The 27840-nt window shown below is 38.4% G+C and overlaps 4 protein-coding genes across 4 annotated transcripts; 3 read left to right on the forward strand and 1 right to left on the reverse strand.

Moving 5' to 3' along the window:
- The first annotated feature begins 752 nt into the window (after positions 1-752).
- On the forward strand, positions 753-3140 carry LOC113665723 (vesicular inhibitory amino acid transporter). Its single transcript, XM_027181448.2, has one exon. It carries the CDS (start codon positions 998-1000, stop codon positions 2354-2356), a length of 1359 nt encoding a protein of 452 aa, XP_027037249.1. The 5' UTR covers positions 753-997; the 3' UTR covers positions 2357-3140.
- A 2018-nt stretch (positions 3141-5158) lies between these two features.
- LOC113665739 (organic cation transporter protein) lies at positions 5159-16984 on the reverse strand. Its single transcript, XM_027181461.2, has 16 exons — positions 16777-16984; positions 16352-16425; positions 13873-14101; positions 13326-13524; positions 12528-12773; positions 11584-11718; positions 11343-11437; positions 11005-11113; positions 10387-10720; positions 10244-10303; positions 9792-9820; positions 9341-9413; positions 8789-8929; positions 8391-8489; positions 7785-7858; positions 5159-7238 (listed from the first exon to the last, which is right to left on the reverse strand). Exons 1-16 carry the CDS (start codon positions 16946-16948, stop codon positions 7103-7105), a joined length of 2205 nt encoding a protein of 734 aa, XP_027037262.2. The 5' UTR covers positions 16949-16984; the 3' UTR covers positions 5159-7102.
- Positions 16985-17913: 929 nt separating this feature from the next.
- Positions 17914-27505, forward strand: LOC113665722 (putative skeletal organic matrix protein 7). Its single transcript, XM_089202065.1, has 4 exons — positions 17914-18058; positions 19281-19545; positions 20045-20569; positions 27093-27505. Exons 1-4 carry the CDS (start codon positions 17953-17955, stop codon positions 27382-27384), a joined length of 1188 nt encoding a protein of 395 aa, XP_089058191.1. The 5' UTR covers positions 17914-17952; the 3' UTR covers positions 27385-27505.
- On the forward strand, positions 20986-25996 carry LOC149047807 (uncharacterized). Its single transcript, XM_089202064.1, has 11 exons — positions 20986-22251; positions 22361-22464; positions 22666-22775; positions 22967-23040; positions 23141-23253; positions 23358-23453; positions 23561-23653; positions 23779-23879; positions 24099-24251; positions 24414-24533; positions 24623-25996. The coding sequence occupies exons 1-11, from the start codon at positions 21557-21559 to the stop codon at positions 24770-24772; spliced, it is 1809 nt and encodes a 602-aa protein (XP_089058190.1). The 5' UTR covers positions 20986-21556; the 3' UTR covers positions 24773-25996.
- Positions 27506-27840: the final 335 nt, after the last annotated feature.

Genomic DNA, 27840 nt, shown 5'->3' on the forward strand with positions numbered 1-27840 from the left:
GACCCAAGGTCAAAAAAAAAAAAGAAAAAAGGAATTACGTCTTCATTCGGTTGACCGACAAAAGATTGTCGCTGATTGGACAAAAAGGTTTTACCGTAAATTTGTACAATTCATGAAGAATCATCTTAAATATAAACAAATTCTAATTTGAAAACAGGATTTTCATTGCTTTAAAACTTGTTTATTTTGAGAAGTTTACTTTATTTTTAATATCGAAAAGAAAGATTAATCCAAAGGTGTTTAATGGAAAAAAAGTTGTGTGAAATACGGCACTTAGCAGCTGTTATTTAGGTTATATGTCTGGAAGCATTACGCAAATTTTACACTTGTCATCTTAAACTCTTAAACATTACATCACAATTTTTGCCGCAGAAATCTCAAAAGTGTTTCGAATGATTCCTTACGAAGAAGCTCTTTTACCCGTCGAAATTTATAGGAGAGATTACCTTTGATTTGCCTCATGAATAATAATACTCCGGAAAAAAAATTTTAATAAATAATTTTTTCAGGCTGTTATCATTCGAGGTTAAAAATTGGCTTTAAACAATCCCAGAATTTGGATATTTTTTGCACCTGTGACATCAACATAATTTATGCATCAGAACAGCTTGGAAGAATTTTAACGCTTTAATAACGAGTGTTAGCTTCAGTGAATTAAGAAGCTTAAAATCCAATCAGATTTGCTCTGATTCAAGGAAAGCATATCATTATTTACGGGACATCTTTGAGACCAATTGAAAACTGGCGAAATTTTGTGTCAGCGAGCGGCGGTGTATCAGAAAATTATTGTTAAAATTGAAAAGAACTTCATAGCATATTTTCCAGATTTTGATATCAATTCCCGCTGAGGAGGGCGCGTGGGTTTAAAAAGTGGTAGGAGACAAAAAAACCACGAATTGAAAAAAAATTCCTTTCCGCCATGCTGCTAAAAGCTGAGTGATATCAAAACAGAGAGTGACTCAGATACAAAAACCAAAGCACTTTAGGTAAGACAGAAATGAAGTCAATAATTCAAGAACATATCTATGGAGCTTACAAATTTCTCCGAAATGTCTCAGACGACGAAAGCGATCAAGAAGCTGCAGAAGAAGATAAAGAAAATAATCATGCCATTTCGTCCATGGAAGAGGATGACCACAACAAGACGACCAACTTGCAAACTTTCTGGAACATTTTTAATTCAAACCAAGGAGTTGCCATATTGGCCATGCCATATGTTGTCAAAAGTGGAGGTTATATGGCTCTTTTCAGCATACTTGCCATAGCCTTTATTTCCAACTTTACCAATAAGATTCTGGTGCAGTGTCTGTACGAATATTCACCAGAGCAGATCCCATTCCGAGTTCGAAACAGCTATGTCGAAATCGGAGAAGCGTTTTCGCCGAAAATCGGGCGACACCTGGTCAACGCGGCGCAAATGTTTGAACAGCTCTCGTACTGCACGGTGCTGTTGATTCTGTGCGGTTCCATTTTGGCCTCCACGTTTCCCTTCGTGCCGCTTTATCAAAGCCATTGGACAGCGTTAGGAGCCATGCTTCTGCTTCCAAACATCTTTCTCAAATCTCTCAAAGAAGTGTCGTGGGTAAGTTTCCTGACGGTCATGATCGGAGGAATCATTTACCTCACGGTCACAATGTACGGCGTCCTTCATCACGAGCGCTGGAATTTTGCATCGCTACCCGATTTCAAGCTGAAGAGCTTCGGTGCAGCTGTCGGGATCGTTGTTGTGAGTTATTCATCGCAGCCTTACATGCCAGCAATTGAAGGTAGCATGAAAGAGCCCCAAAAATTTAGCGTTATAATGAACGTCACCTACATGGCCATAACCTTAGTGAAGGTCAGCTTTGGCCTCATCGGATATCTCACGTTCACTCAAGACACAGACCAAGTCATAACCAACAATCTCCCCATCGGTGGACTTCATATGTGCGTTAACCTACTCGTCCTTCTACTGGCCGTTACATCGTTCACAATACCAGTGTACACAGCATTCGACACTCTGGAAAACATTGAGTTTCCCTGGTGTAAAGTAGACAGTCCCAGCCAGGCAAAAGACACAATTTCCTACGCACAGGCGCTTGCAGCGCGCTTGTGTATAGTTTCCTTTACTTTATTCGTAGGAGTGTTAGTTCCTCACTTTGGTTTATATCTAGCTTTAGTCGGTAGCTTTACAGGAATGTGTCTAGCATTTATTTTTCCGGCGATTTTCCACATGAAAATCTGTTTTTCTAGAATGCAATGGTACGATTTTGTTGTCGATTCAGCAGTCGCCTTCTTTGGGCTGGTTGGGGCAATTATAGGTTGTCATTTTTCAGTTTTAGCTCTGATCGCAGAGTATCAAAAACACGAACTTTAAGGAATGGCCCTTTCAAAAAGGGAAAGAAGAAATTCTATTTTCTTCGTAAGCGTCAAAGTATTCAAATAAGCTTGTGTTATACCATTCATTTGAATTTTATATTACAGCTGATTAATTTTAACTGTCGCCTAAATTTACTTTTTTGCCCTTAAAGATCTCGCGCCAAAATTCTGTGGTTTTAAGGGTAAAGGAAAACTAGACATTGCAAGCAATGATGCCTTTTTATGGATCCAAGAATATTTCAAATGAAACCAATATTATTGCAGTTAATTATTGACCGCAAAAACCGACAACCTTCTTGAACTTGCCAAATTCAAATTTCAGCAATGAATTGAAAAATTCAACAGGGGATTAAAGTTCTATGAAAAGTAAACTTAAAATTTTTTTAGCCATAGCTATTGTTGCTTTTGACCCCAAAAAAACTTCATTTAAGCATATGGGAAAAGGAATTATGACAACTCGTTAACGACGTATGTTAGAATTTCGCAAATGAATTAAATCATATCTCTTTGCAAGCAAACAGATATATAAATATAAGGAATTTCTTCTCGAAATAACAGATAACTTCTGTAATTTATACCATATTGTTAGTATCATTGACTGAACTATAATTCTGATCGATGAAAGCTAACTCAGGAAAGTTCCGGCTGCCAAGTGCATATTTAGTATATGTATATTTACCGGGAGACACAACATAAAATATTTCTCGTTTGAAAATATTGTTAGTGTTCTCTGTGCAATACCAAAAAAGGTTGCGTGAAGTAAAGTTTAAATCTTCTTCTTAGTTTGATCATTTTTCTTTTATCTCATCGCTAAAAGGTGACCACGAACCCTCTGACCGAGAGTAGAAATAAAAAGTACAGATAAGATTATCTAAGCGATAGACTCATGTAAAAGGCACAAGCTATGGGTTTTTACCACTCGCAAGCCGCAAGGAAGATATATAATGAGAAAGATTTTTTGGATAAGTTTTCTGTTTTTTGTTTTTTTTTTTGTTTTTAAGATGTTCTCGTTTCCAACTGAAATCGCCTGCTTGCCTGAAAGTAACTTTTCTTTTCAGCCCCTTACTCAATCAAACGCCCAATTCCAAGGCCAATCTCTCTTAATTTTGCTTCTTCAGATTTCTCCCGATCGTGGAGATTTCATTTGGATCATGAAACAACCGATCCTACTACGAATTTTGCTTACGTGAACATACTGCCAAAAAGACTTCTTCCATCCAGCCTCTTGTTTGATTCGTTACCCATCGGTAACCCAAAATTAAACTCCCCAACCGTACCATGGGCCAGAGGATCGACTGGGTTCTAGTTCGTCTGAACGTCATTACACAGGTTGTGTACAAAAGAGAATAACGGATATTGTTAAGGCTTCCCTGGGATTATGAAATAAAAATACAAAGGGAAAAGAGGTATCGAAACGAATAGGGTCATCTTTGGTAAAATTACACTATTCTGAAAATGGCCCTCTGTGCTGATTTTCACTAACCGGGAGAAAATAACATTGAATGTTCCATTATGTTCTCTTGCCCGACGCACAAGCACATATAAACAAAAGCAGAGTATCAAAAACACGAACTTTAAGGACTGGCTCTTTGAAAAAGGAAAGAAAAACGTATTTGTTCGTTGAGCTTCCTTTCTTGAAGAACTCAGATAAGGTTTTGTTATCAGTACCACTCTTTTTAATTTATATCATAGCTGATTGATTTTAAATGTCGCCGAAATCTATCTTTACCTGAAGGATCTTAAGGTAAAATCCTGCAGTTTTTAAGGTAATGGTAACGTGATATTGCAACAAATGGTGACTACATGTTGATAAATTGCACTTAATTGTCGACCAAAAATACTGTTAACCTTCTTGAACTTGCCCATGTACCGATTCAACAGTTCTCTATTTCTATTTAGCAAAGGAGGAGAAATGTGAGCGGAACGAGAGTCACGCGAACGCATTAGACGAATAGGAACTAAGGTTGAGAGGTCAGCTTACGTCACAAGATGAAATTGTGCAAAGCAACACCATTCTCGCCTCATTTTAAGGTCAATTCCTCTGGACGTCTTTAGTTAGATTACTCCTAAATCGGGAGATTTCGGATGGATTTGGAAAGAACCATTCCTATTGCGAACCTTTCAAGTGTGAAAATGCTGCGACGAAGACTTCCTTCGGACACTGCCACCTTTGTTTTTTTCTGTTACCGATCGATATCCCGAGATTGACTCCTTTACCACACTTTATCGACAGGAGTTCTAGTATTGTGCACATAATCACACATGTGACTAACAAAGATAGAGATGAGAAAAAGTTAAAAAAAAAAAACGTCTTTAGGATGATTAAATATCGATTTAAAGAAAAGAGAGAAAACGACACGAGTTGGCCTTGCTTTGGTCTAATGACGCCATTCTGAACAAGGCGTTTTTAAATACGTAAAGGGCGGAAGTTTCTAAAGAAACTGTGGTGCTGCGTCAGTGGGAGGTATTGCAAGATGAAATTGGTTTGGTCAACTTAGTTGACACTGTAAATTAGCCACCGTGGAGAGTTTCTAAAGCAAACGCTCGAAACGACAGCTTTAGAAACTATTTAGGGTGGCCAATTTACATTACCACTCAGTTGATAAAACCAAATTATCTTTTAAATATAGTCATAAAGAGCCACAACAACAGAATCTGACGAGTTATTTGTAGGTTGTTCGTAAGTGTTCTGAACACTGTAAGTGCTGCGCTTGATTTGTTGCTTGATGATGAGGACATTACATGGTGTTCTATTGAGGAATTGTAAAATCAACGACTTTAAGAAACAAGTAAACAAATGAACTGGGTAACAATCACAACATTTAATGAAAGACGTTTATTGGTCAACAAAATTTAAAGCTGTAAATCTAACCACACGGTAGTGGTGATAACGATACGTTTAGACAGCCCATAGTCCATAGATATTAGTATTGGTAATAACATGATTTTGAGTGCAATTGGGTTTTAATATGGACGGGTAAATTTCTCAAAGACCACAAAATTGCATGAGCCCTTAGGGCGAGCGCAATTTCTCACTAGTCTGAAACATTTACGAGTGCTCATTTACACCAAATTGCACAAGAAATCAGGTTACTATAATTTAAACGATAAAGCATCACGAAAAATCAAGACAGACAAAATTTTGACAGTGCGCACACTTTTCGTAATTTGCACCCGTGATACAACTTATTACACGTACTACAACTTTGCACTCGTGTTACAACTTTGTATAACGGGGTAATTTAGTGTTGTACTCTCCCACCGACGCAGCACCACAGTTTCTTTAGAAACTTACCCCTTTTACAACTTTGTACACTTAATACAACTTTGCACTCGTATTACAACTTTGGACTCATGTTCCGTAAAAAATGCACACGTTTTCAGCCAATCAGAAGCGCGTAATTTCTTAATGTATATCATTATTGCATCAAGAAAATAGTGCTCCGTGGTAGGCGACAATACTCCTCAAGAAGCAGTTAGTTTTTGTTTTTTTTCTCCTCATTACCTGTTTACTAAAGAAATACACTTTTTAGAATTTGAATGTTAAAAAGCATACACTTTTTTTTTTTGTAACGTCATTAAATACAAAATAAGTATTTCACAGAGTTTTACATTGGCTTGGAAAGGAATTAATCATATTTGCATTAATTAAGCATTCTTCCTATTCTATGGTTGTTGGTTTATTGCCAAAGAATCAGTTCGTCTGTAATAATCTGAGAATGTTCAACTGTGTAATTCTTTAGATCATCATAAATCTTACTCACAATAATGACAAACTATTTACAATTTTTTTTCATGATAGATGTATTTTCTAATTTATTTCAAATCTCTCTGATATTAAAATTAATTGATAAACGATTTATTTTGATACTTTAAATTATGTAACATCTGTATAATTTGTATTTCATCACGTTTGTACCGCATTTCTGCAAAAATACTGCTACTACACGCGTGCTACACGTTATAAAGAGGACTTAACCCTATAACTTTCAAGATCTCACTAGTAATTCTCCTTACTGTCTGCCATACAATTCTTGTGATGTTAGTTTGGAGAATATGGTACTGGATCAACTTATAATCTGTCTTGGTCATTCATGGGAGTTAAAGGGTTAACCCTAAAAGTGGAACCGAAACGAAGAGAATTATCGGTTCATTCAGATATATATATTCTGCAGACCGTTAACAAATAGTCTACGACCAGGCTCTCATTGGCGCCATTGCACGAGCATGTTCCGAGCATCTTCGGAGCATCTCTCCGAGAGACGAGCTAGTCCGCAGGCTACGTTACATACTTAGCTTATCAATTTGCGCGCGCGGAATGAATCGAACTCTTAAAAAGGAAATCTCCGTGAGCTTAAATCTAATTGAGAATAATTAGTGAATATTTCTTGAGGATTTTCTGGTCATTTTTACATGATATAAATCGCGATAATAACATTTTTTATTTACTAATTTCTTCATCTATATTAATTGAATGACAGTTGCTTCATGGCTTTACCATTTGGCGTTATTTCGTAGTTAATTAGAAAAGACACGTATATAAGTAAACTGATATTCTTTCCATTTGTTGAACAGGTCAATAAATGGTTTTTGTTAAAGCGTGATCAAATCAATTCAAAGATCCATCCAAAGGTATCTCTCTGATGTGTAGGGATTGTGATTGTTATATTTCTGATGAGATGGTAGCTAAAACGGTCGATGTGCGTGACACGGTGGCGAGGCAGGCGCGTTGGTCACACCATACCTAACCAAATGCCCAGACTTCCACTCCGATACAAATGAAGTCCTCTGTCGCGGATAGCATTTCACTGTTGTAAGTATCACACGCAGTGCTTCTACCATGGTAAAGTTCACTGTCCAGCCACAAGCCAAATTTCCCCCTGAAAGTTATAAACATGTCTCCCTGATAATTGTCTCGTGTCTCTCTGGAACTATAGAATCAACTGTCTCTTCACTGGGGCGTTTTCAATCAGCGGCTAAGTTTCAGGTTGCCGTAAAGTCAAGCTTAACATGAATTATTTTTTTTATTTTAAGGTCACCTTTGCACCCGTTCTTTGGTGAGTCGAGTAAAAAAATTTTTTTACGTGCCACATCGTTGGTTGGGGAGATAAATTGTATTAATAAACATTCACAATTGGTTTTTTAGACTAACGGAAAGCGCCTTGGATCTCCCATCGTTTATTTCAGGTGCTCAAATAGATGGTCATAGATGGCTGTGAACAGTCTAGAGAGGCGACTATGAACTGAACATCAATCACACAATGTCTAAAATAACAACATAAACAACAACAAAGAAAGAGAGAAACCCAACTGGTATTCAACTTTTAAACAATGCCGTCCTCTCTGCACAGCTCACCGGCTTCTGAACCACTTAGATTAAATAGCTAACCGCGTTTAATTCTTTAAACATTATTTTAAGTACTTACTTGCTACATCCAAATGCAAGGTTTGTGTTGTCTCCTGTCATGTAATAATTATTCTTTCCACTGCATGGATAGATCTGAGGAAATCAACATCGTAAATAAATTTAAATTTAGGTTGTTAACTCAAGCGAACTATGCGCTAAGTCAAAAACAAAGACAAGGAACAGAAACACTGAAGTACACCTTGATAGAGTATCCTAACACTAAAACCACAGTAATCAGCAAAAGCCAATCAAGAACTCGCCCGTTTCCCAACATATAATGATCATCTACTATATAACCCGAAGAACTAAAAAAAATTGTTGACAGACGAAAGTAATGCTGCATTCCTTTCGCGATTGTTCAGAGATTGATATAAACTTTTTATCATATCGGGGCAAATATATTCTTATAAAAAACACAAAACAAAAAAACTAATTTACATAAATGTTATACACAGCCGATGGTAAATCAAAGACAATACATGAAAACAGCCAAAGGCACGTTGATACGCGAGAGACTAGTGTGAGTTTGTGTCTGATTGACAGTGTGGTAAAGCAAAACTAGCTTACTACCGCACTAAATGCGAATAAAAATTCCTTTCAAAATTCCTTTCAATTGTTTTCATACCTCGTATTTCGGTTTACAAGTGAAGAAAAATGATTTCCCAACGCCAAAGAATTTGTCAGGACCAATCCTGGGTGCCACTGGAGAAAACACACCAAACACCTGCCACAGAAAAAGGCACATTTGGTTGGGCTTCCAAGGCTAAGTCATCGATGTTTCGTTAAATACTATGAGAAACGTTCTCTGGACACTTCCCTTTTAAAACTATTAGCTTCCTTCCGCCAGGATACTCATTGAAACGCGTATTTTAGAGGCAACTTATTTAGGGGGTCGGCAATCTTTGGATAAAAGGTCTTATATGCAGATGGTCTGTTACCCTTCATCGCATTTTTGGATTTTATCTTGACAGGGTTGATTCCGCCTCGCAAACGATGAAAGAAAAAATGAAAAAAAATACTTACAAATCCATTGCTATCTTCGACCACCAGAAGAACAGGAGTTTCAACTTCTCTGACCCGGTGATATAATGTATTAAGACTCATACCATGTTGAAATGTGCTGTAGGCCAAGATCCACGTTGTTGATTGGAGATTAAGGGCCAGCTGAAAACAATCAAACCGGGTTAAACCTTAAGTTCCCAGGATCTGATTAGCAAGTCTCCTTTTCTAACTACTATACATTTCCTTGTCAATCAGTCAAGAGATTTTGGTATCGAAAACCATGTTTGTTCAGAATTTATTGAAACCGCGGAAGAGTTGGTACAGACCCTATTACATTATATGAGCTCGTTTCACATGGAATCGCGAGTATACAAGGTTTAGATAGCCACTGAGAAGTATTCACGCGAGAGTTTCGAGGCGCGTGTAAAAACACGCGAGATTTGTCAACGCTTCACTCCTCGCTCGCTCGCGATAGGGAATTGATTACACACTCTAGATGAAACGGTGGAAACATTTTCCGTGCCAACTGGCAGAAGATCTGATTGAATTAAGAAAACTTGAGACACTTGATACCTTGTCGATGTCTTCCTCAGACAGTATATGGGATTCTTCTGCAAAGCTTTGATGTGTAGAGATGCTTAGAGTTCTAAAAGAGAAATGAAATTGAACTATCAATTGCACCAAATCATCTTTTGAACAACTGTTAGACAAGAAAGTCACATGAAATGGTACTTTCCTCAAAATGATCTGGACACGGGAAGTTCAACGTGTCCGTCTAATCCCAGTTGTTCAAAGGGTGGATAACACTATCCAACGGATAAACCGCTATCCTAAGGATAAGGGATTACAAAATGAACTACTCTTTCCACCAGATGGCGATTTATTCAATATATAGGGTTATCCGACCTTCAAACAACTGGGGCCTGGTGTCCAGAACACCTGTTCTGTTTTCTTTATTTGCTGCACGACCTGTTTTGACTACCTTCATCAGCCAGCTTAAATACAACAAGGTTATCTCACTTACTTCCTTTTTGCGTCTTCGTAACTCAGCATCTGTTAAGAAAAACGTAAATATCTTTACAATGGCACGTTGCCACCAGAATTGGTTCCTCACTGAAGAACCGTGGAGTTGTAAACTTCACTCACTGACTGTGAATATATGAAAATCATATATGTGTACTGAGGAACAATAACTAAATATGAAATAGATCTTCGCAGTAATGAACACTATTTAAGCAGTAGTGGAAATAAGGCCTGAAAAAAATTCAGGCCTTTACTGAAGTGTAACCCATGACCTATGCGATAACGGTGCAGTGCTCTACCAACTATGCTAACAAGCCAGCTGGAAGCTGGTCATTTTGTGGGTTCGTTATAATACCAATTGAGCTAACCAGCTTAGTTTTTATTTACCGAACAAGGTTTTTGTGAGAATGAGGGTATTGTATTTAAGAAGGCTACGGTCAACTACTCTCATACCTCCCAATGTGAGGTTTGAGACACGCGATCAAACGATACCTCCCAACTTTGACGAAGTTTCTGAGAAAGGAAAAAACTGTGCATTAGATAAACATTTTCTAAAAAAGAAGAAGTTTTCACGGAAAAAGGCGTTCATTTCTTACCGCGTCTTCGTCGCATCTCGCATCATTGACTGTGTTTTCAGTACTTTCCGTCATTTCAACTTGCTGTGATCTTCGATTCGTCGTTCTTCTTCGATAAAATTTTGGACTCCTCTCTTTTAAACCATCAATTTCCGTGCTATCTTCAAAGGTCTCAATTTCCCTGCCTTTGGTTTTTGGAAGAAAAAATTGACATAAAAAACCAGTTGTCAGAGAGAGGAGTCCCATCACACCGAGCGGCACTACGGCTTGAGTCTGCAATTGGAGCTTCATGATCAGAGGAGCCAGCGCTTCGCCCAAGTAGGCAAAACTAAATACCAAGCAAACGGCCGAGCATCTGTAGATATGAATTGAAACTAGGGGTAAAAACCGTATTCTAAAATTCAATTGTAATTTCTAACGGAGAGACTGATAAACTAACACCATAAAGCTAAGAACTGAATCCACATTATAGAATTGCTCTAACATATTTATTCATTCATGATCTCCGATACTCTGGAACGCTACAGTCATACACCTCGCCTTTTAATGGGATTTGCTCTTCTGTGCCACCTCGTTACCGTATCCCGCGGATCGTACGGCTCAATCAGTATTAAAGTAACTAACATAAAGTATAATCACCTGCCTACTGTCGGGAACAATTCAATGGAATATAAATTGAGCGAAGCTTGGGAAGCCATCATACATACACGGCCTGTTAACTGAATCACTAACGTGACTGCATGACGCTCTGAAAAAAAAGACCCAAAAAAACGCATACATATTTATATCAATAGGTGTAAGAATCAGAGGCGCAGCTAGCATTTTACGCGAGGTAGACACGACGAAAAAATGAATTTTCCCGCGCTTTCTTGTTTTCATTTTGAGTCCTTGTAATAATTTCTTTCATTCTGATTGGTTGTTGTGATTGCCTTACTATTGGTCAAATGACACTCAAAAGAAAAGCGAAAGTCAGTTACCTGCTTTCAAAAATTCACGAGAAGCGAGAGAGAACAGCAAACAGAAAACACCGGCGAACATCATGGAAAGAACCGTACATGCACGTCGACCGATCCTGAAAAAAGTTTAACACATGACACGTACACGACATGTATGGCGGAGGGGAGGGGGGAGGGGAGGGGGGAAGCGGAGGGGAACTCGGGGAGAGGGAGTAAGAGACAAATGCAGGGGGAATGAGGGAGGGGAGAGTAAACATTTTACCTTGTGACCATAAAGAAGAATAAAGCAACTCCAAGCAGGTGGACAATTTCTCGCACTGCATAGTTCGCATAGAAATTCGGAAGAAGCTGTATAGAACTTATGTTCAGTCCACGGTACAATATTCCCAAGGAAAACCTGTCATGAAAAATAGTAAGAAAAGTTAGACCTTAGGAAACGAATACTAGTGTAATTTAGTAAGTTTCTGCTTGCGACAACTGACTGCTAGGATCGTTGTTTTCGTTTATTTCTTTCATTATTCATCGATAACGCCATGACTGTCGTTGTCGTCAACAACATCTTCACCAACCTAGTTCCTAGGCACTCTCTCATCCTTGGAACGAGGTTGCATCAAACAGCAAAATCATGATCACTACAATCAACATACTATTGTCATTGTCAACGTCCACTTCATCGTCATCAAATTGATTGCCAGCGAACCAAATCACCAAACCATCACCTTCATTCCCCAGCAGGGTGCTTTTGCATTATCGCCACCGCCATTTTTGTCTCAAACTACCAAGATTATGATTACCTCCCTGACTTTCAAACCCAATTCAAATGCAGTAAAAGAAAACTCTCATTAGAATAAAGGAGGTAAATTTTTATAGAAACTGTGATGCTGCGTTAGTGGGAGGTATATATCGATAGTATAAGTCTCCTAGCATTTTATTACAAACGCTGCAAACTGATTGGCTACGCTACTCGCTATACATTCCCTGATAGACAGTGGGTGAACGGCTTAACAGTGTGCAATGGTAAAATAATAAAAAAAAAAAATGGGATAGAAAAACACGTACCATGTCTTGTTATAAAAAAAAAATGGCACATGTAGATTTGAATGGCAGTTATCTATCACCTAATATATAACGATAGCGAATCATCATTATTATTCGTCAAACAGCAACCCCTGCTCCTCTAACGGTTCAAGAACTTTCTTTACTCACCATGCAAACGCCAACACAATTGTTTTTCTTCGAGGATCCTTGCGTCGTAGAAAAGCAAAGCATCGGTTGTTCGACTCCACGTTTGGTGGGGTATAAAATTTTCTCCACATCGATAAACAGTCTCTAAATTTTGAGGTTTTCCTTTGACGTTCGTCAACTGCTCGCTCCAACAGCACATGCGCCTCGTTTATTTCTTCATCGGAGGAGGAATTGAGTAGAAACCAACGGGGAGACTCCGGAGCGAACCTAAGAGAGGCAAAATGCTTGTCCTTTAGATACGAACTGTGTCAGTAAGTCACAACTCCGAGATTTCAAGCAACGTGATTAGGCTTCGCCCACAGGAGCGTGGGTAAATTTGAAAAAAAGAAATGCTGCCTCGGTTTTTGTTGAATGCGAAATTATTCCCTCCCTGAGGCTTCAGCAACATTCAAACTGGCGTTCAATTGAGGAGTGTGTTGGTAGTTGGCGGACTGTAGCCTCGACAACAAGCTGATGTTCGTAAGGGGAACTTTCAGGCCTGTAAAGGTCGAACGACAAGAAAAGAAAATCAGAAAGTCCCGGCTTTCAAGTCCGCATATGAGTTTTCAACCCACCGAAAGACAACACCTAACTACGGTATCAAATTCCTTAACTCCGAAGAAGTATTTTAGAAGCCCCGCCTTTGGTAACGGTAAACCTGCTATATAATTATAATTATAATTTATTACTTATATAGCGCAAAATACATGTGGATATGATCTGATGCGCTATAAAGTGGTCAGGCAAAAACTGGCATTTTAGTACTAAAAATGAACATACTTCCACAGCAGAACGGTCAGTAGTAATGGAAGCGTCATTCCAAGAATGAACATTTGGATATTTTGCAGCGCATAGGCGAGCCCAGCTGCTGACATGTAGGCCAGAGTTGTAGTAATCCAAAAAAATGACAGTAAGGTTGGTCGATGAGTCGAACTGACGTATTCAGCCACCAGAATCAACGTGATTTGAATGGCGCCAGCTAGAACAAAAACAAACTGGTTACCCAGGGTGTGGAAAACCTTGTATTAGGTTTTGATGATGGTTTCACTACTTGAGCTGTCAGCTCAGACTGCACCATACAGAATAAACTCTTTAACCCCAAGATCTGATTGTTATTTCTCCCCTCTAGATGTTACACATTTCATTGTAAATTAGTTACAACAATGTGGTATTAGATCAAGATAAAAACTCCTACTTGATTAGTTTAAGTATTCTTATTACCGATTTGCTGGATAATGTATGCATATGATGGGGAGAAGTTACATGTTAATCACTTCTGGGAGATAAAAGATTAAGAATGTTGCTGTTCAGCTTTAACTTTATGTACCTGCTGCAAATCCAATCACACCTCGCAGGAAAATAAATATCCAAAGAAAATGAAAAGCAAGAGAACTTGCTATCCCTGCTATAAAAATCACAAAAACAGAAGCAAGGAGAGTCTTCAGTCTGCCACTGGCATCTGCTGCAAGTCCTAGGATCAAAGTTCCCAACAACATGCAGACTGTATGTGTTGTAACCAGGATAAGTACAACTTTCTCCACAGGGTCAGTGCTGGTCTGAAAAAAGTTAACAGAAGACAAAAAAAGGTAATACTAATGAAATTAATAATAGTGATAATAATAATTATAACAATAATATTAATAGTAATGATAATAGTAGTTTAGTTTGACATGACGTCATACCAATGAATCCTGCAATCTGATTGGTTCTTAGGCAGTCTAGAATTTCCTTACTCTGCTCGCAGCCACAATAATGCTTTTGTGGCTTGAAAATGCAGCACAACCTTTGTCAAAGTTTTTAATTATACCGACCTCCCAGCCATCAAATAACATCTACTCTATATAGATACATATATACATATAAGTGGATGTTAGTCTTCTGTGACATATAACTAAAAATAAGGGTCTTTCAAACATCTGCAAGATTCTAAACATTGTCATGATTTGTGCTCAGCAGATAGCTTCCATGTTTTGGATCATGTCTTTACCAGTTTTCAACTTAAGATAAAAGAGGTTATTCATATTCAAAGAGAACAACCCTCTTTGAATCAACAATTACTTCATTTCAATCTAAAACTATCCTTTTAATTCTCACACTTTCATGCTTTGCATCTTTCTTGTTATCACCATTTATCATAATTAGCATTTTTCTAATTATTATAAATTCAACTTCCAATGCTTTGTACATTAATTAACTGAAGATGATAGAAGTTTCTGTTGAAATATGTTTTACAAACTCAAAATTTTTGGCGTTTTCTTCAAAAGAAGTAAAAGTTGCTGATGGCAAAATAATCCAAGCATCAGTCCTATAATAGATCACTACTGATAACCAATCAAAGTGAATGTAATATTCAGTATATCCTATTTACTGGTATATATTTATTCATCTACCTGTATTTACATTTATACCTGGTGTCTCTAGCATTCATCACACGTTAAAAAAAAAAAAAGTGAAAAATTTGACTCCAGGTGCCACAGTCACTGATGGCAAATAAAATATTGATAAATTAGAAGGAATTTTTACTAGGCAGAGAAAACTCAAGCATGACCAGAGATGAGAAATCTTAACTTCTGAGAATGACCCCGACTGATGAAAGCATGATTGGAAACTGGGGCCAAAATGAATATAGCCTAAAGAAAATCACTATTGCCATTTTCAAGTAAGTTGAGATAATTTTTCAAGCAGTAAGGACATAGAGATTATTCAATGGAAAGTGACCAAGAATGATTTTTATTTACAAGGTATGATGCATCAAGAAAACAAACAATTGAAAACAAACAAGTCAGTTTTTTATGCATCAAGGGATAGAGTAAAAATTGTTCAAGCACTTATCATGGTATGTTTTTATTTACACTATGAAGTACCAAGCAAATGATGGTGAAAATACATCATTCATCCAATCAGAGACATGACTGATAGTACTTCACAGAGTAAATCTCAATATAAATGAAATAAAAAGCATTGTTTTCATTCTTCAGCTCCTATTTATAGTAATCCTGCTCTGAAGGTTTTCCTAATGTCCTCCCAAATAAGTGAGAAGAGGTTTAATGTTACGTTAATCCTCTATACCCTAAGATCAGTATGCATGTTCTCCATACTGTTCTCTATACAATTCCTGAGGTGCTGACAAGGAGAATTTGTTCAACAATCAAGGGCTTCTTCGTTTTGTAATAATTTCCTTTCTTTTCCTGACCTCAATATTTAATTGAAGGGTGATATTATGGAAAGAAATTGGATGTTGGTCACTCTTACAAGGTGAAAGGGTTAAGACAACAATTAGGATCATGATTTTGCTTTTCTCATCATTGTTGTACGTAACATCGTCATTTGCTATATAAGGGAGAAGTCACAGGTTAATCAATAACTGCAATTGGTGCCGGAAGTCGTAAAGATGAACTGAATAAATTCTTAACGCGAAAAATGGGAACTACAAACTTGCTCTACGTACGGGTCTGCTAATACCAACATCTACTCTGAACGCTTGATTCAGAAACTATCACTCAACCTGTTGTGACAAAAATTGTTCCCCCTTACGACATCATCATTAACAAACATCATTGACAAACATCATTGACAAACATCATTGACATTGATGATGAAAACTGCTAAGTGACTATCCACGCACACCCTGATCAAAAATTACACTCGAAAAGGAACTGACAAAACCAGAGATTTGCAATCATTTGTGAGGATTCGCTTTGCATTCAAATAAAAAAAGGCAATTTCAGTACCATACGGCGAAAATTTCTCAGAGACGTTCACAACCATAGGAACGAAAATATAAATTTTTGGCAAAAATATCATACCTCGGTAGAGTTTGTCGGTAGACTCGAATTGTTCAGCGGCTGAACATCAACGCTTGTATATACCAGACAGTTCTCTGGAAATGAAGAAATATAAGTTCACATCACACCAGTGGAGAAAAATTGTTAAGATACAAATTTATATAGCAACATCACCCGAAAAATGTGACCATGAATTGAAAACCCAAAGAGCCACGTGAAGCGGAATGTGCACTAACAAATTGTAATTTCTTTCGTCAATAGCAATGTCCTATGCAGTTTTCATGGTCATCACAAGATTACACCTGTATTAAAGAAATCATTCCCTCTTCGTTCGTGTCAAACGAGCAAAATTAGACTGTAAAAGTGACCGATTAAAGACAAACGAAGAAAAAGTGAAAGCCTGTTTGAAATGCGTAACACAAAGAAGAAATTCGAATAGTGCTTACTTGCTGAAATACAGACACCCTTCTCTTGTTCGTCGATTAAGAATTCCAAAATGGCCATTTGATATGTGAGGAAGAAAAGAATGAAAGCTAATATCGACGTACTCCGATAAAGAACAGATTTAAGTCTCGGAAAAGTCGCATAGAAACTATCAACTGGAGAAGGACCAGCCATGTTTGTTGTGATGTTACGCTTTAAATCTGTCACGAGATATCACAACGACCGTGACGTAACGCAATTCGCTGTAACATCTCAAATGAATGTCTACACAAAGGCGCATTCTCTCAATGAGTAGCAACACTCGGTTAAAGTGTATTTTTTCTGTTCAGGCTTGGCGTCTCTATACTTCCTTTATGCTAGACAGAGAACGTAGATTTTCACTTTATAAGGTATTTTAAAATAGTGTAGTCTCCCTGATGTATAGACGATAGTTAGAGGTACTCGTGATCGACTCGTGAAAGAAATTGAATCAAAATGCTATGCATGCAAGAGTTACTCTCAAAATTGGGTGGGGCTGGACAGTTACACGCCTCTTACACGTCCCTTCTCCACACACCTATTAATTTTAAAAGGATCAGCAGATATTTTCATTTTTGACAAAAAAAAGAAGCATCAAATTTAAGATATTCCCACGAAAAAAGTCAAAGAGAATGGAAAAGGAGAGAAATAAAAAAAGACACTAATCCTAATGTTAACTCCAAGATTCAGTTTAATAATATACGTGAAAAAATTACGCTCGTATGATCGGCTGAAAATGAGTGCATTTTTCATGCAACACGAGTGCAGATTAAAAATAGGGCGTAAGCGCTGCCAGAATTTTGTCTGTCTCGACTTTCTGTGATGCGTTTTTCATGTAAATTTTCAACAAGTAGCAACGTGATTTCTCGTGCAATTTGGAGTAAATAAGCACTTATAATTTTTCAAAGACTACAAATTGCACCCGCCCTACGGGCTCGTGCAATTTTTTTGTCTTTGAAAAAATCGCCATCAGTACCAAATTGCACTCGAAATCATGTTGTTATATATACTAAGCGATGTCCGTAGCTATCGAGGATCGAGCCGTTAAAGTACTGGCACTACTTTCCTATTGGAGTACCCAGAGTCCTGCTTATTAAACACCCCTACCAAATTTCGGCTCCTGCATTCAGTGTCGCTTTACCGTTAAAGCAAGAAACAACATGCAAGTGCTCTTTTTCAGCCGTATAATTCACTTTGCCTTCTTGACCCTCTGCATTCACAGTGAGCTAGCCAGCTCTACGATGAATGATGGCAACTGCAGTAATGGTAACTGAGATCATTTTTCATTCATATATTAATAGTAGTTTCCCATTAGCTATTGAGAACGATATACTTTGCTGTCCGGGCTCAAAAAAAAACTATTTCAGTTCCAAGCAAAACTAAAAGCATATTGGATAGCGCGCTTACAAAGTACTCTTGCGGTTGAAATATCACTTCATTCGTTTACGTGAAGTGCTTGCTTGTTAATTTATAAGCGATCGCTAGCTACAGCTGTACGCTTTGAGTTCTGCCTTTACTGACACTTAAAAAAGAAAGTCTTCCTTCAGCACGGTTTGAATCCTTGAAAACCCAAATACGTGAATTCCAAACATAACTCATCGCATCTGAATAAGCATAAGCAAGAAAGTGTCACGGCTATCTCAATATGCTTTTAGTTTGCAACAGCCGTATCTACGAGGCATTGTCTGGTTTGGGGATAATATGAGCAATATTGCACATTCGAACAATTCTTAGTTTTGTTCTTATAAAATAAAACAATACGGATATTTTTTTTTTTTTTTTTTTTTTTTTAAATAACAATACGGATATTATAAAAAACTCTTAATCATTTAATTTTCCGTCGAACCAGGAAAAATGCTAAATATTTTCTACACAAAAGTTATCGGGATATAATGAGAATCAAACTCGGACTTCTCGAAAGACTCGAATAAATGGTATTTGTTTTTACTGATATAACAAAAAGTTCTATCAGTAAAAACAAACACCATTTATTAGTTTCTATTTATTAGTTTCCATTTAGAGACCAGACGGAGGATTTTCATGTTATGCGCTCCTGTTATGCACTCCTGTTGCCTCTCTTATTAAATCTTCTCCTTCATTGTTTCTCCTCCTAAAGCGAAATTTTTTCACACCATCAGAAAGTTACTCAAAATCTTGGTACATTTACCCTAAATAGGATCTCTGATATTCATATCCATATTGGAGCACTGACACTGAGAGTTATATAAACCAAAAATAATCTCAAGCTTTTAGAGTATTTTACAATCCTCTAAGCTGGATGTATTCTTATAGGGGAAATAAATTACGAGACGGGGTTTCGCCTCCTTTTTCTGTTCGGGCGCTGAAAAGGAGAAAGGTGAATGGGTTAGATCTAAAATGAAAATGGCAGGGACACGCTAAGTAGTAGCTGGTAGCGTGTAGATGATTGATTTTAGCCTGACACATACCTTTTTAAACTAATGCTTATTTCATAATTGTTCAAATTTAGACCGGGACAAGTTTTCCCTGTCTACGGTGGCACACTGCACAAGAATGATGAAATCATCTTCAAGTAGTCAATACAAATTGGACGCAATGGGTTCAGACAAAATGTCCATGTGTCGTGTTCTCGCTCAACCGACTCTTGAATCACAGGCGTATACAGTATCAGCAGAGTTACTTAACCAAGCAGGTTGGCAGGGAATAAACAGCGGCCATCTTGGATTGCTTTTTAACGCAAGGGATGAGAACAACTTTGATTTTGTCTATTTTAGGTGAGTTTTGTCTCCTAGCTTTAACGGGGCGCGACTGCGCGACGGTCAGAGTGAATGATCCTCAGCTCGCGCGCGTGTTACTCGCGCGTGTTGTTCACATGATAGATACTCGCGCACATGTTGCTCAAACGCTTGTTGCTTTCTCGCTGAATGCCATTTGTGCGGGGAATTCTTCGGGAGACCATTTCAAGAGTGTGCGCAACGCGGCCCTTTGTATCATGAAAACTGGTTTACTGTTGCCAAGATTTCTCAAGTGTAGGATCCAGCTTGGCAAACAGAATGGAGCTTTATAGATTGCTTTTAATTACGGTTGATAATCTAAACTTTTCCATCTGAACGGCACAATTTTCAATCTGGAATTTCAACTCTATAACCGATATGAAATTTCCCAAATGAGTCGCAGACATGATTTGTCCGTTCATCTATACCAGGCGGGTCATATGCCAAGAGCGAAGGACGTTATTTAATTTGTTAAGTTTTCCATTCTTCATGCACACAGACCTCATAGTGCTGGCGGCTGTTATCAGACAGGATTCATGAAAAGCGGAAACCTGAACTTTATCGAGAGTAAAGCGTGTCCTAACGGTCCACCCAAAGGTGGCGTCTGGTTCCAAGTGTTAGTTAAGGCTCACGATCAAGATGCACAGATCTATTTCAATGGAGACTTGGTGACGACTATCAAGACCCATCATACCCTACAGGCTCGTGCAGGAGTTTTCACCTTCCATGGATACCAAAACGTGGTTCTTTTTAGAAACTTCCAAATCGACCCTCAGCTCTACGTCTCTAAAAGATGCGCGAGAACAGTCGAATTTCCGGGGTATGTCAAACTCGATGCAGATCACGGAAGCTGGCCGAAGGATGGCTTTTGTCAAGTATCGTACTTGAATGGCTGCGGGACCGGGAACTACCAGATAAGTGTGGACATGTATAACTTTATTGGGCGAGATGGAGTAAACTTCGGGCATTTAGGTGTATTTTTCAACGCTGAAGATGGGGACAACTATGACTTCGTGTACTTCAGGTTTGGAATAGCTATTTTTGTCTCAGATTAAACTGACACAAATCGAGTTTAATTCTCGAATGATTGGATTGATCGCTCTGAAACCAACCCTAATCGTCTATAGGGAAGTGGTTGCCCATCGTTCTCTGAAAACTGCTTGACGAGGCCAAAATGCCATTCCAGCTCCAAAACTGCCAAAAACTGAAATATAATTTGTGGGGGAGAAAAAAATGAAAAGAAAGCTCTATTTATCACGATCAATTTGAGTGAGTATAACTCGGCAGAGTAATATTCCATGTACTATAGTGATTCCTTTGAGTGAGACTTATGGGTAAAAATGTTTTTCACGGGTAAACAAAAGATTATGGGAAGAAGAAGGGCCTTACACCCCTCATCCTCATCAGAGAGGACTTGAACTGTCTGAGAATCAGTTAAACACGAAGGCGCGCTATAAATAGCTTGGCTCCTCCCCTTTGTTTCAGCTCAAATGCAAAACTCATCCAATATGGCGACCAACGGTCCCACCATGAGTGAAACGGTCTGCATAAAAGACACACTTTAAGTGTTTTTTTGTGTCAATAAATTAGAAGATATTGCGTGTTGTTGACTCTAATTCCCATAATTGAGCTCATTTTGATATTAATTGGCATTAAGTTATCGTTCGGCCGCTCAAAGCGCGATCTGCGGTCGACGAGACACTCGTACAGTTGTCTTTTCAAAATTCGCGCCGTGTAACTTCGGCTTATGTCCCAAGCCCCTTATACACATTGGTTCTCCGAGCCTTCAGATTATTCTCATTGAAACTAGCGGATTCATGAAACATTCTATGCGCAATGCTCAGACTATTATTATTTGTGACAATATTCTGTGACAAAACCTCTAAAGTATGTGGATGATTTCGCAAGTAAGTGCGATTTTGAGACAGAATTTCACAACTCTAGTTCAGTTTGGGGAAAAGTCTTGGCTGTCGCTGCTCGAAAGATATTTTTATTGGGAAATTTAATCGTTATGGCTGAGGGAAATAACCCATCTGTACCCAAGAAAAAGCGTCCAACGGATCGAGGTCCTCAGTTCTCGTTCAACATAGAAGTTCCTCGAACTCAGGAGAGCAGACTTCTCGGCATCAAAGACCGCATAAAGATGGCCAGAGGCTCATTGAATCTCACAAAAGCGACCACAAGCACACAGAATGCAGATTTAATGGAAGCTCTTCTGTTAGCTTTTGAGGAGAAAATTGAGAGGAAACGACTGACATCGAGCGATCTGAGCTTATCATCAACGGGAAGTCCGAACCCCTCTCTTCTCTCTACACCATCCACAACTGCACGGTTTTCGATTCCTTCAGCTTCTTCTACTCCATCTTCGCGTATTTCTTTGCCTTTCAGTGATCCTTCTTCTCCAATTTCTCTTCCACAAGCAGAACGTACGCCACAAAGAATGCAAATCACTGCATCTTCAGCAGAGAACGACTCCATATATCTCTGCAGCGAAGAATCTCTGCGAACTCTGTTTTCTTTTTTCTGTAATACGCTATCGACATCATGTTGTTATTGTGGAAAACCCCTCGATTGCGAATCACTTGTCTTCAATCGACAGAGTCATGTCGTGTCAGTGACAATTTCATGCGTTGGTGGAGATTCTTTCAAGTGGCTCTCCTCCCCCATCATGGGAGGATCTCCTCCAAAGTACTATGTAAATTTGAGGTGAGCACTCTTTCATTTTTTGCTCTAAATTTACTGAAATTTATTATCTCGGTATTTTAGAGTTTTTGTTTTTTGTAACTGGTCACTTATCTGTCTCTCTTTTTCATAGATTGATTCATGGAGTATTGTCCTGTGGCTTGACAGAGACACAATACACAAGTTTCTGTCAAGCAGCCAACATCGGGTCAGAGGGAGAAAAGACCTTCGACACAGGTTAGCAATGCACATTCTCAGATGCTCTGAAAATCATGTAGTCTTTCTTCTTGCAAGGAGAAGGCAGTCAACAGCAGTTTGCAGGTTGTTAAATCATGAATGTTCTATCAAGATAGCTCAAACTGACTGAACTGTTCCTTCTTTGGTTTCTGCCCTACCAGATGCATTCTAAAATACTTCTATTTTTAATCACTTCAACAGTCTTCAAAAAGCTTGGTTACTTGACAGTCGTGAAGAGGGTTTCCAATGAGTCGATGTTGGCTGCTCAAGAACAAGTGAAGAGTAACCCTGCATATGCTGTGAATGGAGAGGTACAAGTAGTCATTTTAACTTCATTTTGTCTTTGGCCACATACTTATACACCTGCCATACTCGGAGTATATTATGTAGACTGGCACGTACAAAGATATAAAATCTTATATCAGATTGTACACCTTGAAAATATCTGTGAGTAGAGAAATGTGACCATTTTTATGTTTTGATTTCTACCATTTTCCTGCAGTGTGTTATAACAGATGCAAGGCATGATTCCAGTCGATCAGCAGCACACACAACAGTGTCAGCCCTTTCTTTCTCGTAAGATGCTTTCTACTCGATTTCTTTGTATGATATGTTGAACCTCTATTATGTTCAACACCATTCCTAAAATCATTTCATTTGCACTGATTATCTTTAGGACCAAAAAGGTGTTAGCAGTTGTCAACTGGAGTAAGGCCAATGAAACTTCAGCAGTAAGCCGTGAGGTCCCTATGACAAAAGAGCTGTTGACTTATCTCTGTGAGACACAAGGTATGATAAGTTTGCATCCTCAATAATATCTTATCACATATGTAGTACAAATATGGAGATCAGAAGTATATTTTATAATGCAACTAAAGTAATTCTTTTTTCAGGGTTCCATGTTGCAGAGGTGGCACATGACTTTGTATTACAGCTAAAAACATGGATCTTGTCAAAAGGAATGCTTAATTCCTTTGACTCTTGGCATGGTACTCAGTATACACTTGTATTTTTTGGCTCATTTTGTCTTGATAATTATGACTATTTCTTGAAAATTAGCCTTTTATTGGTATTAAAATTTTTTGTTTATTTTCAGGTGCAAAGTCTGTGACTAAAGCAATGAAGAAAGTTGCCTCAGGACCACAGAGGGATGAGGGCTCAAAGTGGTTTTTTGAATTGTCCGACAAAGGTAAGATATCTCTCTTATGAGAGTCATCGGAAGCTATATTCTCTCTACAATTATCTGCAGATGTCAAATTCCTTCTTGATATGAGATGAATACAATGGAATATAATAATTGTGAATATTTTACAGTGAAAAGTACAAGGACTCATGTGTACTTCTGCATGAAGAACAGTCCACCCACTGAAGAAGAATTTCAGGGTACACTGTTGAATGTAGTTGACCATTACCAGGTAATTTGAATGACTGTTTATTGAGAGAACATAGTATTTTGTTTTCATTTTTGTAAGTACCTTTTGTTGTGTTATTCTAGCAAGATATGACATGATCATTACCTCAAAGATTGCACATATTTCTTTAATAATGGCGAACAAGAGACATTATATTTACTATAATTATTACTACTGATTTATTAATCTATTTTTCCATAACTTGGTGTATTTATTACTCAGGGTAATCATGTCAGATGCCATGCAGAGTCACGGTGCAAGCAGAATGGCTATGTGATGGGCAAAAGACTGTTAACTAAACCTGAAGCAGTAGCTGCCTACAGGAAAGCCATTATGAGCACTTCAATTTATAGGCATGCATCGGACTACATGCAGGTAAATAATTGACACATGCTGTATGTTTATGTTTCTTTGCATGAAGAAGTTTATCTCTTCTTCCAAATTAATGATGTTGAGGTAAGGGCCATAAATGAGTTGAACAAAATAATTCATTTTCCAGTTAAAGAAAAATCACCCATAATTTGTTGCCTTCTTTAGTGCAGGGAAACATATTGGATTGAGTCTCTCCATTCAGTGATGCTCATTTATGCTGCAAAGCGGATTCATTATGGGGATGACTCATACAACATGCGCATGGAGTTAGCCATTCTTGATTGGGTAAGAAACTTATGTTAATTCGTCAAAATAACTTTGGCACTTTTTTGATTCACTGCTATCTCATGCTTATTGACTCATTTGTCTTACAGAATGAAAATGTGAATCGAGAAGCATCGTCTCTACAGATGTACCAACATGCCAGGCATCCAAATCGCTTGGCAGAGACCAGGGTGCTTACTTCAAAGACATTTCATTTCAGAGAAACTATCTGGTCTACCTTTTTTAATATAAACAAATGATGTCTCATCTGTTTTCCATTGCACCACAGTTTCTGTGATAATTACAACTAGGAGCCCAAATGTCCTGTAAAATATGTGAGGTCATTAGGGAGGACCAATTCTACCAACTGCTGGTACTAAGTGATGAAAACATGAGTATGAGGTTTGACACTAGGTATTTTCCAAGTAGACTCATTATCTGTTACTTTTCTCTGCACTGTATATCTTTTCCTAACTTATAGGAAAGTCACTATAATTTGCTGTGTGGACATTATAAAATGGACCATAAACAATTTGGTACTTGGGCTCTCTTTGACGTGGGCATTTGAATGAGAATTTTATTATTCCCTTTTATGCCCCATATAGGGAATACCAGGAGGGTTAGGAAACCTTGACCTCACATCTTTTATAACACAATTGGGCATCCTTTCCCGCACAGCATTAACGTGGTCCCCCAGTTCGACTTTTCTAGCCTGATAAATAGGGTCTTTCCAGAGCCCACATTTGTTCAATGCTCTCCAGTACGTCTTGTAATCTTTTCTTCGTCGCACGTGATTTTGAATATGTGCTTCGCGATAGCCAAGGTATTCGCGACTGTCGGTCGTTACACATGGCGTTTGCCGACAGTAAATACACATTTCGAACTCGTCCCCTCTTGCATCAGCTATTGTGGAGACAAAGTAAAACAACTATTAGAGCGAAAGCGTAACTGAACAGTCATGAAGTCTGATATGATCGTACAACTGGTCTTCCCGCCTACATTTTATTTTGGACAATTTTTATGTACATTTTTCATGTTTCATTGACAAGTTTGCCCAAGGTGTAGTATAAAATATTGCAATAAATACAACCTGTAGTTCTAAAGAAATAACTCCTTTCAAAACATTCTTAGGCAGGGCAAAACGTTTTGTAGGTGTCACGCAAGGCTGCATTTCGGAAAATGAAGGCATCAAAAGGAAGCAGTCTAAGACATGAACTGTCGCATCATACGAAAAAATCTGTGGTTTGCAAGTATATTCTAACTAGTATTTCCTAGTTTGTAAAAACTCTGCAATTAGTTACTTCTGAGAAATTATAGTGTTACGCGAGTGTTTCAATCTTGGTGATACATTATCACAGTGATTGTTAGTGTCGAACTGTAATCCTAAGTTACCTTTCTAATGTATTGTTCCAAAGGTCAAGAATCATCCAGTATTGTTGTAATCATATTATACTTAGATTAAAAAAAAGAAAAAGAAAAAGAAATCGTACCATTTGTGGAGGAAGCCCGTACAGATGATTCGTTTGGCGACATCGACGCCTGGACATGTTGAAGTGAATCGGTGGTCGGCGACGGTTCACTCGCGCGCTCCAGAACTTCGCCTGCAACAGTCGCTCTGCTTTTATTTTTCATCCGCTGGGTTGACAGCACTTCCCCTTCGCATTGTTGAAGAAATGCCTTGAACATTTCTTCATCTTTTCTTTTTATTCTTACAGTTATCTACATCCAGTATTTGGAAACAGACATGAAATTACGCAATGGCAATTTTGAGCGATGGCGAAGCGAATCATTTCGAATTTCAAATTTACCGCCAAAAACGAAGACGGTTTCGTTCGGAGGAAGGTAATACAAACCTCAACAAATTCTTCCATTTTGATGAAAACGTAGAAATTTAACGAGAAATGCGCCTCTAGTCAGTGCCTTGCATTGACTGCAGCTCAAGCTGTTTTGGAGTTCTGTATGCCACGACGGTTGATTGACAAATGATCCAGAGGTACCTAAGGCACCTCTCCTTTTATAGCGCGCCTTCGTGTTTAAATTCACCATAGGTTTCAAAAATTTTTACGATAAGCGGCTGCCGATGGTATTATAACCGGCAACACCCACGAAACCCAAAAAAACAATGGCCCGTTCGGGGGCTAAACAGACGGCCATAAGAGGTCTCCTAGGCGGCGGTGGACAACCAGTATCCGAGTTTACTGAAACTGGCCCTGATTCTTATCACGCTTCCTTTGCAGAAGCACTGACAAAATCAGAAATACACATTAAGTGCGAGGGAATGGACGGAATATGAAAAAATTGCAGAAATATTGTGGAAACATAAACTGAAAGACTTAAAACTAAACGTGTGTCTCGAGCGTGCAACAAAGTAAGAAGTGATAACCTACCCGAGAAGATTTGGAGTCCACTGGCTGATCCGATTTGGCTTTCAGATGCTTTTATTAGTCAAAAGGCTTAGAAATTTACTTGCCTGCCTCTTCACAGATGCAAAAAGTACTGACTATTGCAGAGCCATTTTATCCCACTGTCGATTAAGATATGCCATAATTACCTCTAATTTTCCCTATTTCTTTTTCTCAGGCTGCACAGTGTTCGCGGTTGTTTTCAAACAGGTTACGTTTACAAAGCCGAACCAAAGTTTGACGGAGCCAAAAGCAGTACTTGCCCTGCCGGTCCCCCCAAGGGAGCAGAGTGGTTCAGTGTCAAGGTGACCGTATCAACAGCCCTTCCTGCAGGGAAAGTCAATGTATACCTTAACGACAATCTGGTGACGTCATGGAATCCCCGTTATGTTGTCAAAAGTCATGGAGGTGTTTTGGTTGCAAATGGTTATAAGAATGTGGCGTACTTCAGGAATTTCCGAATGTTTTGAGAAAAAAATTCAGATGGTTCTCTATTTCTATCTCGAGGGATTGTAGATTTCTCGGAAATTCAGTTCAAATCGTATGCCGGCAGGCAAGCGTTGTATAGTCTGGGAGCAAATGTGGTCCCGTGTGAAGTTCGTGCTGAAAGCAAGCACCTAGTGTAAAAGTGTTCATTAGGACCTACTAAACATGAAAAGTTTTGGTGCCAGCTTTGCAACTTGCTCAGACGGCTTTTAAGGGGGGTTAAATTCTGATCCATGAAATCTAGCATGGAAACGAGGCTAAAACACATAATTCCTCATAACTTTGTTAATAACAGACGAAAATACACCAGACTTGCTCACATGATTGGGCATGATCCTCCCTGTTGGTTTATGTTAATTAACATAGGTCACGTGAACTTACGCATGAAAGCGAGGCTGAAACACATAATTTACTATAAATTTGTCAAAAAAAATCCTTAT

The sequence above is a fragment of the Pocillopora damicornis genome, chromosome 3 (assembly GCF_964200805.1).
Source record: "Pocillopora damicornis chromosome 3, jaPocDami1.2, whole genome shotgun sequence".
NCBI classification, from domain to species: domain Eukaryota; kingdom Metazoa; phylum Cnidaria; class Anthozoa; order Scleractinia; family Pocilloporidae; genus Pocillopora; species Pocillopora damicornis.